General features: G+C 40.7%; 1 protein-coding gene across 2 annotated transcripts in view; it reads right to left on the bottom strand.

Moving 5' to 3' along the window:
* HMGCLL1 (3-hydroxy-3-methylglutaryl-CoA lyase like 1) overlaps positions 1 to 12,223 on the bottom strand; it is a 191,262-nt gene that overhangs the window by 116,247 nt on the left and 62,792 nt on the right. For both annotated transcript variants that reach the window (XM_069564084.1, XM_069564085.1), the window contains exons 2-3: positions 9,440 to 9,520; positions 9,105 to 9,212 (exon numbers count right to left, since the gene is read on the bottom strand). In XM_069564084.1, coding sequence (XP_069420185.1) covers positions 9,105 to 9,212; positions 9,440 to 9,520 — 189 coding nt within the window. The remainder of the gene's footprint in view (positions 1 to 9,104; positions 9,213 to 9,439; positions 9,521 to 12,223) is intronic.

Genomic DNA, 12,223 nt, shown 5'->3' with positions numbered 1-12,223 from the left:
ATTGAAAGCAAAGTAAAAAAGAAAAAAATATTAGTGCCCACAATCCTAATAAATTTTTTTCATATTTCTGATTTTTTTTTTTCCTGAGAGACAAAAAGTGTTAAAAAAAACATCTGTGACTATGCTTTAAGCATTCTGCATACCCTCTGTAATAACAGTGGCCAATGAGGTGACTGAAGGATGAAGCAACCTTAAAATGTTGGATTTCAGGTTAACCACTCCAACACCAACCTGGATCCCACGTGACGCAGCACAATTGTCTCTTGGGGGTGAGCAGGAGTCAGGTAAGTACTCGCGGCCCTGAGAATGCTGAAATCTTTTGGAATCTGGGGGTTTCAGAATGCCCAGCCTGCTTTTCTCTCAACTCTGTTCTTTCATTATTCATAAGGAAAAGCACGCAAGTAACTAGGTTAATTATTAGATCATTTTTAAAGATATAAGTGTCACAGATTAGAAAAGTGCTTCCAATGATATCCCCCTACACACGTGTTCCTCTGCAACAACCGCACCCCAGTCAGGAGGTGGCATGGATCCCTCCCTTTGAAACTGAATGCCTTTGTAGCTACATCAACTCATACAGTATGGAAAAGTGATGCTAGAAAATTTATAGGGCTTGGCTATAAAGGGCACACCATTTGTGCTTGCCTCTTGGAACCTCTGCAACTCTAAATCACCATGTGATAGATGTAAGGCTGCCACTCTGGGAGGAAATCCAAACTAGCCTATGTGGGTGAAAGGGCTCCTGTGACCCCAGGAAATGGGATCTGCGGTCTTATAAATTTCATCCTCTCTGGGCCAAAGGCAGAGGTCAGCTCCTCTGGGAAACATGGATGAGACTCACAGAAGATGAAATTACCCTGCCAGGACACTGTGCCTTATAAACAGAGGAGTTTGGAAGCTCTCCCCAAAAGCTCTTCACACAAGCCCTGCCACTTCCCCTCTTGCCCTGGATCTCTCTCTCTCCTCTCTCTCTCTCTCTTTCTCTCTCTCTCTCTCACACACACAGACACACACAACTTCTAGGCTCAATTACCCGCTTCCCTGCCTCTTCCCCACACAACCATCCCCCTCAGAAAAAAAGAGAGCAAGGAAAAGCAGCCAGGGGGCGCGCAGGAGCAGAAGCAACAACCACCCGCATCTCATCCAAGTACATCTAAATCTTAAACTTCAACCCAGTAAATGTGTTTTCATTCCTAACAAAGAATTAACTGTCTCACACACTAAAAGGAGGACAGGGAGAAGTTTACACATCCCTTCTTGCTTCCACCGTGTTTGGGCCATATTTTCAAGTGTTAGACGGATTTGTAAATAATTGTTACAGCCTTTTATGTGTATTTCTTTCTACTTTTATAGAGAAAAGCTATTTCTGCCCTTTACTGACCCACCTATTCCAACAGTTAAAAATTAACTAAACAGGGAACAAATATTTATAACTGAGACTTTGCGTGTGACAGATATAAACATACAGTGTCTTGTACCTTTCAGGCATTTTTATTTTTAAATAAATGGTATTCACTCATATGAATGAAGATGTTTAAAACCAAATGGCTACATTAAAGATAATGGAAAACTCAAGTTCACTTTCAAAAATTATTGCATTTATAATGATTTAAATAGCTCATTACTGAGAGTTCCATTCCAAAGTTTCAGTAAACCCATAGAGTTTTATAAACACATTTTTTTCCCTACTGTTACCGCTGTTCACTCTGTTGAAGTAAGGAGCTGTGTGGACTCATTTCAAATGTCCTTAGATTATATGTCACTCTAAGGAAACCCTTTTTCCAGATAAGTTGTAAAGAACATGTATTTTTTAATGACAGGTATTTTATCATCTCTGGCCATTTAGATTATAGGTGTGGGATCCTGTTTTATATGGCAGCCTGCTACCGTGGAACTTTTCTTTCAGCTGCTCTAGTTAGAAAAGCTGCTGCCAAACAAAACAGTAGGAGGGAAGCTGTAAAAATGCTTTAAAATGCTAAAAAAAGAAATAAGTGAGCAAGCAGCAATCTAAACATAAACCAGAGGACTCTTCCCATGACCCACGTTTAAGGGAAAGAAACAGAAGATGCAGAGAATTAACAGTATACCAATTTCAAGCCACACTCAAGATCTTTAGAGGAATTAGAAATTATTCAGACAATTACACGTAAGCTGGTACACTGAAATTATCCTGACACAAATTTCAGATGTTCTTTTGAGTTAGACAAGCCTGGTGTCATGATATTTTCTCAAAAAAAAATGAGAAGTTATAGAATCTGGGAAAAAAAAATATATATAGGTAGATGTATAACTGAATCCCTGTGCTATACCAACCCAACACTGTAAATCAACTATACGTGAATAAAAATAAATTGCTTTCAAAAAATGAGAGGTTATAATATAAAACTTCAAATTATCATTATAGGTTATTTCTCTTGATTTAAGGCCTTTTTTCATTAACATCAGAACAATGAAATCTACAGTTACATGATGAGATAACCTCCAACAACAATAACCGAAATGCCAGTGCAGGAGACATAAGAGACATGGGTTCGATCCCTGGGTTGGGAAGATCCCCTGGAGGAGGGCACAGAAACCCACTCCAGTGTTCTTGCCTGAAGAATCCCATGGACAGAGGAGCCTGGCGGGCTAAGGTGCATGGGGTCACAAAGATTTGGGCACAACTGAAGTGACTTAGTGCACACACACACACACACACACACAACAACAACAACAACAACAACAACAGAAAAGGCTCCATCACACAAACTTAGTAAAATCTAGAATCCAAACATGACTATGGGAGATCAAATTGCCAAAATAGTATGGTCTCAGTCCTGCCCTTTGAAAAACTCTTGATGCATAGTAATAAGTAACCAGTATAACTTTGAAAGTTCAATCTGATATTATCTTTGATCCAGGCACACTGTTCTTTCACAGATCGAGCAGTGATCTATTTAATAAAAACACTTCTTTTTTTGTTTGTTTGTTTGTTTGGAATGTATGTAACCAGATGAGTATTAAAAGGGAAACATATAGCATATTCTTTAATATTTGAAGGATGAGTATCTTTACTTTTTCAGACTGGAGTCCAATCCAATATTTAAACTAAATACATTACTTCAATCTTTAGGAAAAAGGCTGTTTATCCCAGAGAAAGCAACTGACTTAAAAGGAGCTGCAGATAAGCCTGTCCATTGCCTGTCAGCTAGACTTTAATTCAGATTACACTGGTGAGCGCGGTGGTAGCCAGGTGCCCTGGGCTCTGGCCGCCACAGACGGGGACCCACTCACTGGCTGTATGCGTAACCCGCCTGCGCTGGAGGCATCATTGCCGGGACTGCCAGGGTTCAAAGAGGTTCAGTCACTCACTCCAGCTCCAGGTGGGGCACAGACTGGACACAGTGCAGAGGAGCCTCTGCTCCGCACAGCTGTCCTCGCGGGCCGGGTGGGGAACTCTGTCCTTTATCCAGTAATACTCTGAGCCAAATGCTGAGTTCATGACCTCTTAACAGCTTAAGTCCTGAATCCACCTCAGAACCAAGCCCAGAATGAATCGTTATTATTTTACGGTCCTATCACAGGCATCTACTTCCTGTGAGGCCAGAAGAAATTTTCTCATTACTGCTCACAGAGGGATGGCCCTCCCTTTCTTTTGCTCCTTTGTTCTTGTAAGGAGCTGAGTAAGAAGAAGAGCAGCCTCCGTGCAAGGGGCTCTCACCTCCTTCTTCTCAGTGGCCCTGGGTGTGTCCCAGATTAGGCTCAAGAATAACCCACCAAGCAATTTCAAGTACAGTGGAATGAGATAACTTCCTGAACATCATCACAGTCAAGAGACAGCTTTACAAAACCATTGGGAATAGCAGTCTCTTGAAGAGATACTGATGTTGTAGTTGGAGGTTATCTTATCATGTTGGGCTTCCCTGAGTGCTCAGTTGGTAAAGAATCCACCTGCAATTCAGGAGACCCCAGTCCAATCCCTGGGTTAGGAAAATCCCCTGAAGAAGGGAAAGGCTACCCATTCTAGTATTCTAGCCTGGAGAATTCCATGGACTATACTGTCCATGGGGTTGCAAAAAGTCGGACATGACTGAGCAACTTCCACTTTGACTTATCATGTAACTCTGAAGATTTCATTGTTCTGATGCTAACGAAAAACACAAAATCTAAAACATCATCTTGGTGGGTCATCATTAATGTTACCTGTCCTTCCTAAACCTTACTCTAAAATTATACCAGCCTATCTAGTTTCTCTCCAACAATAACCAAATACATGAAAAGAGCACTAACTAAACAAAATACATAGGCAATGTCATGAAGACATAAAAGATGATAAAAAGTCTCACATGATAGTAAATAAAATAATAATAGCTCACAGTTTGCAAAATGACAATGTCAAGGAAATGAATCTAGTCTCATTAAGCTGTTTGTGTCTTCCTAAGGAAATTATCCAGAGAAGGCAATGGCACTCCACTCCAGTACTCTTGCCTGGAAAATCCCATGGGCGGAGGAGCCTGGAAGATGCAGTCCATGGGGTTGCTAAGTGACTGAGTCACTAAGTGACTGAGTGACTTCACTTTCACTTTTCACTTTCATGCATTGGAGAAGGAAATGGCAACCCACTCCAGTGTTCTTGCCTGGAGAATCCTAGGGATGGCAGAGCCTGGTGTGCTGCCGTCTATGGAGTCACACAGAGTTGGACACGACTGAAGTGACTTAGCAACAGTAGCAAGGAAATTATCTGTAGCCTTTGTAACACAAGATCAAATACACGAACAAAATTTAAGAGTCACTTGTCCATATCAAAGGATGGAGTCATGTGTTATTATGATTTCAGGCTAACAGGTTCATTATTCATTTCATAGTATTCATTGAGCACCTACTTACTAGGCACCAAGCAATGGGGGCACAGCGACAGTCGACAGAGACACGGTCAAGATTTCTTTAGCCCTCGTAGTCTGGGAGGCAGATCCTGAGACAGCATTTATAAAATATGTATATGATTATAAATGGTGGCATTTGGGATGAAGAAAAGTCAGTTTATTTTAAGGATACATAAAGTAACCCTGATATTTGAATATCGAAGCTGTGAAAACTGATGGATTACTATTAATAATACTATTCATCCTTTTGTGGTCTCTGTTGTTTCCAACACTTTAAAAAGTACTTAAAAGCTTTTAATATTTTAAGGCTTTTACACCATCTTGCTATAACTGAAAAGCAAAGCAGAAACTGAGATGTACATAAGAAAGCATAAATGAAGCACAATTAGATACAGAGGCAGGATATGAGCAGGAACAAGAGGCAATTTGGTTTGGTGGAAGCTTCTGCAAAAGGAAGTAAAGCCACAGAGAGAGGCCTTTAACCCCAGGCCAGGTTCCCAAACTTTTTCAGCAAGGAGAAGGGAGCTTATAAAGAGCTGAGAATGTGAGTTTGAAGAGGCTGGCATTTCTGGGAGTTTTTCTTGGAAACAATGGGCAAAATTCAATAAAGGGAGAGACAGTGCTTACAAATATCATTTAAGAGAATATGCCAATAATTAATCCATAAGGGTATGGATTACTAACTCATCCATGGAGTTGAAAAATAAGAGATAGGTATAGGCTACATAAAAGCAGAGGCATTATTTTGCCATTAGTATGTATATAGTATGTATGTATGTGTAGAGACATTACTACATAAAAGCATACTTCGCCAACAAAGGTCCGTCTAGTCAAAGCTATGATTTTTCCAGTAGTCTTGTATTGATGTGAGAGTTGGACTATAAAGAAAGCTGAGCGCCAAAGAACTGATGCTTTTGAACTGTGGTGCTGGAGAAGACTCTTGAGAGTCCCTTGGACTGCAAGGAGATCCAACCAGTCCATCCTAAAGGAAATCAGTCCTGAATATTCATTGGAAGTACTGATGCTGAAGTTGAAACTCCAATAATTTGGCCACCTGATTCAAAGAACTGACTCATTGGAATAAACCCTGATGCTCGGAAAGATTGAAGGCAGGAGGAGGAGGGAACAACAGAGGATGAGATGGTTGGATGGCATCACCGAATAGGCATAAGTTTGAGCAAACTCTGGGAGCTGGTGATGGACAAGGAGGCCTGGCATGCTGCAATCGATGGAGTCGCAAAGAGTCAGACATGACTGAGTGACTGAATAGAACTGATAGGCTATATTGAGGAGGAAGAATTTTGGGTAGTAACTGACTAGATATAAAAGACTCTTGAGAATTCAAATCCAAAATTCTGAAAGGAACAATGGTCTATGAGCATAAAGTAGGATCAACAACAAGTATGGTTTTGAACCCACTGAGTTTCAAGTGCTAATAGCATGCCCAGCTATTGAGTTAGGCAGAGTTCCAAAGAATAGCAAGGAGAGACAAGAAAGCCTTTCTCAGCAATAAATGCAAAGAAATAGAGGAAAACAATAGAATGGGAAAGACTAGAGATCTCTTCAAGAAAATTAGAGATACCAAGGGAACATTTCATGCAAAGATGGGCTCGATAAAGGACAGAAATGGTATGGTCCTAACAGAAGCAGAAGATATTAAGAAGAGGTGGCAAGAATACACAGAAGAACTGTACAAAAAAGATCTTCACGACCAAGATAATCATGATGGTGTGATCACTCACCTAAACCCAGACATCGTGGAATGTGAAGTCAAGTGGGCCTTAGAAAGCATCACTAAGAACAAAGCAAGTGGAGGTGATGGAATTCCAGTTGAACTATTTCAAATCCTGAAAGATGATGCTGTGAAAGTGCTGCACTCAACATACCAGCAAATTTGGAAAACTCAGCAGTGGCCACAGGACTGGAAAAGGTCAGTTTTCATTCCAATTCCAAAGAAAGGCAATGCCAAAGAATGCTCAAACTACCACACAATTGCACTCATCTCATATGCTAGTAAAGTAATGCTCAAAATTCTCCAAGCCAGGCTTCAGCAATATGTGAACCATGAACTTCCAGAATTTCAAGCTGGTTTTAGAAAAGGCAGAGGAACCAGAGATCAAATTGCCAACATCCGCTGGATCATGGAAAAAGCAAGAGAGTTCCAGAAAAACATCTATTTCTGCTTTATTGACTATGCCAAAGCCTTTGACTGTGTGGATCACAATAAACTGTGGAAAATTCTGAAAGAGATGGGAATACCAGACCACCTGAGCTGCTTCTTGAGAAATCTGTATGCAGGTCAGGAAGCAACAGTTAGAACTGGACATGGAACAACAGACTGGTTCCAAACAGGAAAAAAAGTACATCAAGGCTGTATATTGTCACCCTGCTGATTTAACTTATATGCAGAGTACATCATGAGAAACGCTGGGCTGGAAGAAGTACAAGCTGGAATCAAGATTGCCAGGAGAAATATCAATAACCTTAGATCAACAGATGACACCAGACTTATGGCAGAAAGTGAAGAGGAACTAAAGAGCTTCTTGATAAAAGTGAAAGAGGAGAGTGAAAAAGTTGGCTTAAAGCTCAACATTCAGAAAACGAAGATCACAGCATCTGGTCCCATCACTTCATGGGAAATAGATGGGGAAACAGTGGAAACAGTGTCAGACTTATTTTGGGGGGCTCCAAAATCATTGCAGATGGTGATTGAAGCCATGAAATTAAAAGAGGCTTACTTCTTGGAAGGAAAGTTATGACCAACCTAGATAGCATATTGAAAAGCAGAGATATTACTTTGCCAACAAAGGTCCATCTAGTCAAGGCTATGGTTTTCCAGTGGTCATGTATGGATGTGAGAGTTGGACTACAAAGAAAGCTGAGCACCAAAGAATTGATGCTTTTGAACTATGGTGTTGGAGAAGACTCTTGAGAGTCCCTTGGATTGCAAGGAGATCCAACTAATCCATTCTAAAGGAGATCGGCCCTGGGTGTTCTTTGGAAGGATTGATGCTAAAGCTGAAACTCCAGTATTTTGGCCACCTCATGCGAAGAGTTGACTCATTGGAAAAGACTCTGATGCTGGGAGGGATTGGGGGTGGGAGGAGAAGGGAATGACAGAGGCTGAGATGGCTGGATGGCATCACCAACTCGATGGGCGTGAGTCTGAGTGAACTCCAGGAGATGGTGATGGACAGGGAGGCCTGGCATGCTGCAGTTCATGGGGTCACAAAGAGTCCAACACAACTGACCAACTGAACTAACTGACTGACTGAAGTGACTAACTAGATATAAAAGACTTTGGAGAATTCAAATCAATGGGTTCCAAAGGAACAGTGGGCTACGAGCATAAAGCAGGATCAACAATGTCTACTTTTGTTACTGGAAGCAAACAGAAGGCAGGACCCTAAACTAGTATTGAGAGTCTTATCCCCTACTCATTATATTGAACCATACACTCTTGGACGTTTAGGATGAAGTTCCAAACAGCTTTTAAACAATCAAGGCCAAGGAAGTTTTTAGGACTTAATAGGTATATTTAATTAAAGATGTTTTTCACTTAATCATATCTAAGTGTATGGGTTTCTCTAGTAGCTCAGTTGGTAAAGAATCCGCCTGCAATGCAGGAGACACGGGTTTGATCCCTGGGTCGGGAAGATCCCCTGGAGAAGGAAATGGCAACCCACTCCAGTACTCTTGCCTGAAGAATCCCATGGACGGAGGAGCCTTGTGGGCTACCGTCCATGGGATCGCAAAGAGTCGGACACGACTGTGTGACTCACGTTCACTTTCACTTTCACATGTACGGACTAATATTTTATAAGAATACAGAAAACTGGTAATTATATCCAGTTAACATCACAACGTATATCTCGCTTTTCACCACATCTTTCACTAAAGTGAAAAGTACTAGTCACTCAGTCATGTCTGACTCTTTGTGACCCCGTAAACTGTAGTCCCCTAGGCTCCTGTGTCCATGGAATTCTCCAGGCAAGAATACTGAAGTGTTTAGCCATTCCTGTCTCTGGGAGATCTTCCTGACCCAGGGATCAAACTCAAGTCTCCTGCATTGCAAGCAGACCCTTTACTGCCTGAGCCATCAGGCGTATGAACTATAATTTCATAAGAATATAGCAAACTGGTAATTATATCAGGTTAATATCACAATGCACAGCACGCTGGTCACTAAATCTTGGCAATGTTGGATTAAGAATCCAGTTAAAGAATTATGGATTTACATACCTGTGGTATCCACCTAGAAGACACAAAGCTTGTCACTTCTATTACAGACAAGCCAGTTTGGGAAAGTTGATTGATAAATTCAATTTTTATATCTGTAGGAACTATAACCTAAGAAAACATTAAAAATTACATGTTATTTGCATAGAGCCTAAGGCACATAAATAGAATTTAATTCTTAACTGAAAGTAAATACTATTTAAGATGTATAAATTCAAGTAGCTACTGAGAACAAATATAATCATCTAATTTATGAAATCCACATAAGCCTTTAGACTCTGAGTAAATATTTAGATTTAACATTTTAAATAAACTGTATAAAATAAACATCAAACTACCTTTTCATTCTGCAATCCATCCCTAGGTCCAACTTCTACTATTTTAACATATTCAGGGAATCCAGATAGCTGGGCTGATTCCTGAAATGGAAAATACAAGGCAAGAAAAAGAGATAACTGTTATGTCATCGAAGCTGCTTATATGAAAAGTCAAACAATTCCACTTTGTTAAGATTAAGTTATCACCCTGGAAAATTAATAAAGGTAAGAAATCAATACAATGATATAATGCAAAATACAAAGTTTATGCTATTAACTACATGAAGTCATTTTTTTCTTACAGTCCAGTAATAGTATAATTGGGCATCCCTGGTGGCTCAGCAGTACAGAATATGCCTGGGGTGCAGAAGGCAAAGGAGACATGGGTTCAATCCTTGGATCCAGGAGATCCCACGGAGGAGGGCATGGCAACCCACTCCAGTATTCTTGCCTGGAGAATCCATGGACAGAAGAGCCTGGCGGGCTACAGTCCATAGGGTTGCAAAGAGTCAGACACAACTGAAGCGACTGAGCATAGGGCAATAGTCTAATTATGATTAAAACTCAAAAGATGAACTTCAAAGATAAAACTGTGAAGAAGATGACTTAAGATCTAAAGATCAAATCTGTTGAGTACTTCTGTGTGTGATGATAAACATAGCATCATTTGAGTTCATTAAAAAAATAGATCTTTGTATTGACAGACTTTTGCACTTTCCTTCACTTGCCAAGTGTGAATTCAGATTTCTTGCCTGTGCTGGTGAAGATGTGCTGTTTATTTCTTGTCTGTGTCACACAGCATGACCAGCACCTAAACACAGCTTCCTGAAGGTCAGACTCCCCCACCCCCGCCAGGATGACCCAACCCTGGATATTCCCATCTGTCCCTAAACTTAGGATTATGGACGTACTATGTTTAGAAGGACACTAGTTTAAAATAGGGGAAATAGAAACAGACTTTCTCAACTTCATATTGCAGTTAAAATTAGAAATAGGCTACATCTTTCCAGACGGAACAAACATAACCTCCTGGTATCTCTAAGCACAGTTAAGGTCCGGTCATCAATCATCAGAGTCTTCAAGCTAACAGAATTGAATCAGATCAGCATAACGTGTACTTCCACGTTTTCATTTGCTTGCTTTTTTGTTTTTTGTCTTGCCTTCCATAAGGGATGATTAATCTGGGCTGACCAAATTGCATTGTCTCTGTCCTGGTAACAATCACAAGCATACAGAGATAAAGTGGCTATTTTGGGTGTGGGACTCCATTTGTTTCCATAACACGGAAGAACATGCCCTGCCCGCCTTTGGAGGATCCATAGCTGTTGCTTGATTTTATTAGCATTCTGTGCTAACTAACTCAGCAAAAGAACCCAGATGGTTTCTGTTACAAAGTTTACATACCACCCTCTGCAATGTCCACAAAATCAAGCAGTTCAATAAGCAAAAATTAACCAAAAAGGAAATGAATTCTCATTCCTGCATCTCCTGAGCAGGTGGTGACGCATGCAGTTGGAAGGGTGGAGGCTTGAGTGAGGACTTGTGCAGGTTCTCAGCCTCAGGCTCAGTTTTGGATGGTGATCAGGGAGTCATGTCTCGTTCACAGGGTGGCCGTCATTTCAACCAAAGAGTACAGGAGAGGGGGGCATGGAAAAGCAGAGTAAATAAAGAGAAGCTCACTCCTCTCTCTTATTACATCCAGCCCTAAAATTACAAAAAAAAAAAACAAAACAAAACTAGGCAATCTTAAACCATGTGGTCTTATTATTGTTGACTGTTTCCTGAATCTCATTTCCAATAGCAATTAGTTTGGAGCCTACAGGGATGAAGAATATTTCTTTATTAGACAACAACATTTAACAAAGAATATGAACATGGTATTTTTTAAGGTGACAGCAGTATGCTCAGTATAATTAAAGGGACCTTCCCTCGCATCACTGTTGTACGTGGCAGAGGTAACAAACAATCTTAAGAAATTAAAGTACAATTCCCCACCAAATATTGTTATTATTGTCTTCTAGGCATGGATCTGTATACCCTCTTCCTGAATACCTGAGAAATCAGAAGAAGTTATAATGTGTTCAGTAAGCTCAAAGAACAACATTTCCCTTAAAATAACTTGTGTGTGCATGAGTCCTAAGTCGCTTCAGTACTGAAGTGATCCTATGGACCCTGTTCACTACCCTGTCTCTTATCATGTATATCTAATAGGTACCTAATTGGTACTTTTATTACTGCTTCTATTTTGGCATATACCCAACACCTAGCACTTAGTTGGGAGAAGGAAATGGCAACCCACTCCAGTATTCTGGCCTGGAGAATCCCAGGACAGAGGAGCCTGGTGGGCTGCTGTCCATGCGGTCACACAGAATCAGACATGACTGAAGTGACTTAGCATGCATGCATGCATTGGAGAAGGAAATGGCAACCCACTCCAGTATTCTTGCCTGGAGACTCTCGTGGACAGAGGAGCCTGGCGGGCTGCCGTCTATGCAGTCGCACAGAGTCGGACACGACTGAGCAACTTAGCAGCAGTACTTAGTCTGCACTTCCTAAGTGCTTATTGATTGTATTACTGAGTCTCTTTCGTCACTGGCTTTATTTAAATTGTCATCTTTTTCCACTCAGTCTATGGCTTCCTAAGTATTCTCCCTAATCTTATTTTCCATAACTGAAATCTTTCAGAATCTACCAGTCGTTTGGAGAGATCTATCAGCCTAAGGTAAAAGATGATGCATGACTAACTCTCACCTTCTCCCACAATCTACTTCAAGCATCCTGTGATTTTAGTCATGCTAGGGTCAT

Source organism: Ovis canadensis, chromosome 20 (assembly GCF_042477335.2).
Source record: "Ovis canadensis isolate MfBH-ARS-UI-01 breed Bighorn chromosome 20, ARS-UI_OviCan_v2, whole genome shotgun sequence".
NCBI classification, from domain to species: Eukaryota; Metazoa; Chordata; class Mammalia; order Artiodactyla; family Bovidae; genus Ovis; species Ovis canadensis.
Note: the sequence above shows the minus strand (reverse complement) of the source record. Positions and strands in the feature narration are given on the sequence as shown.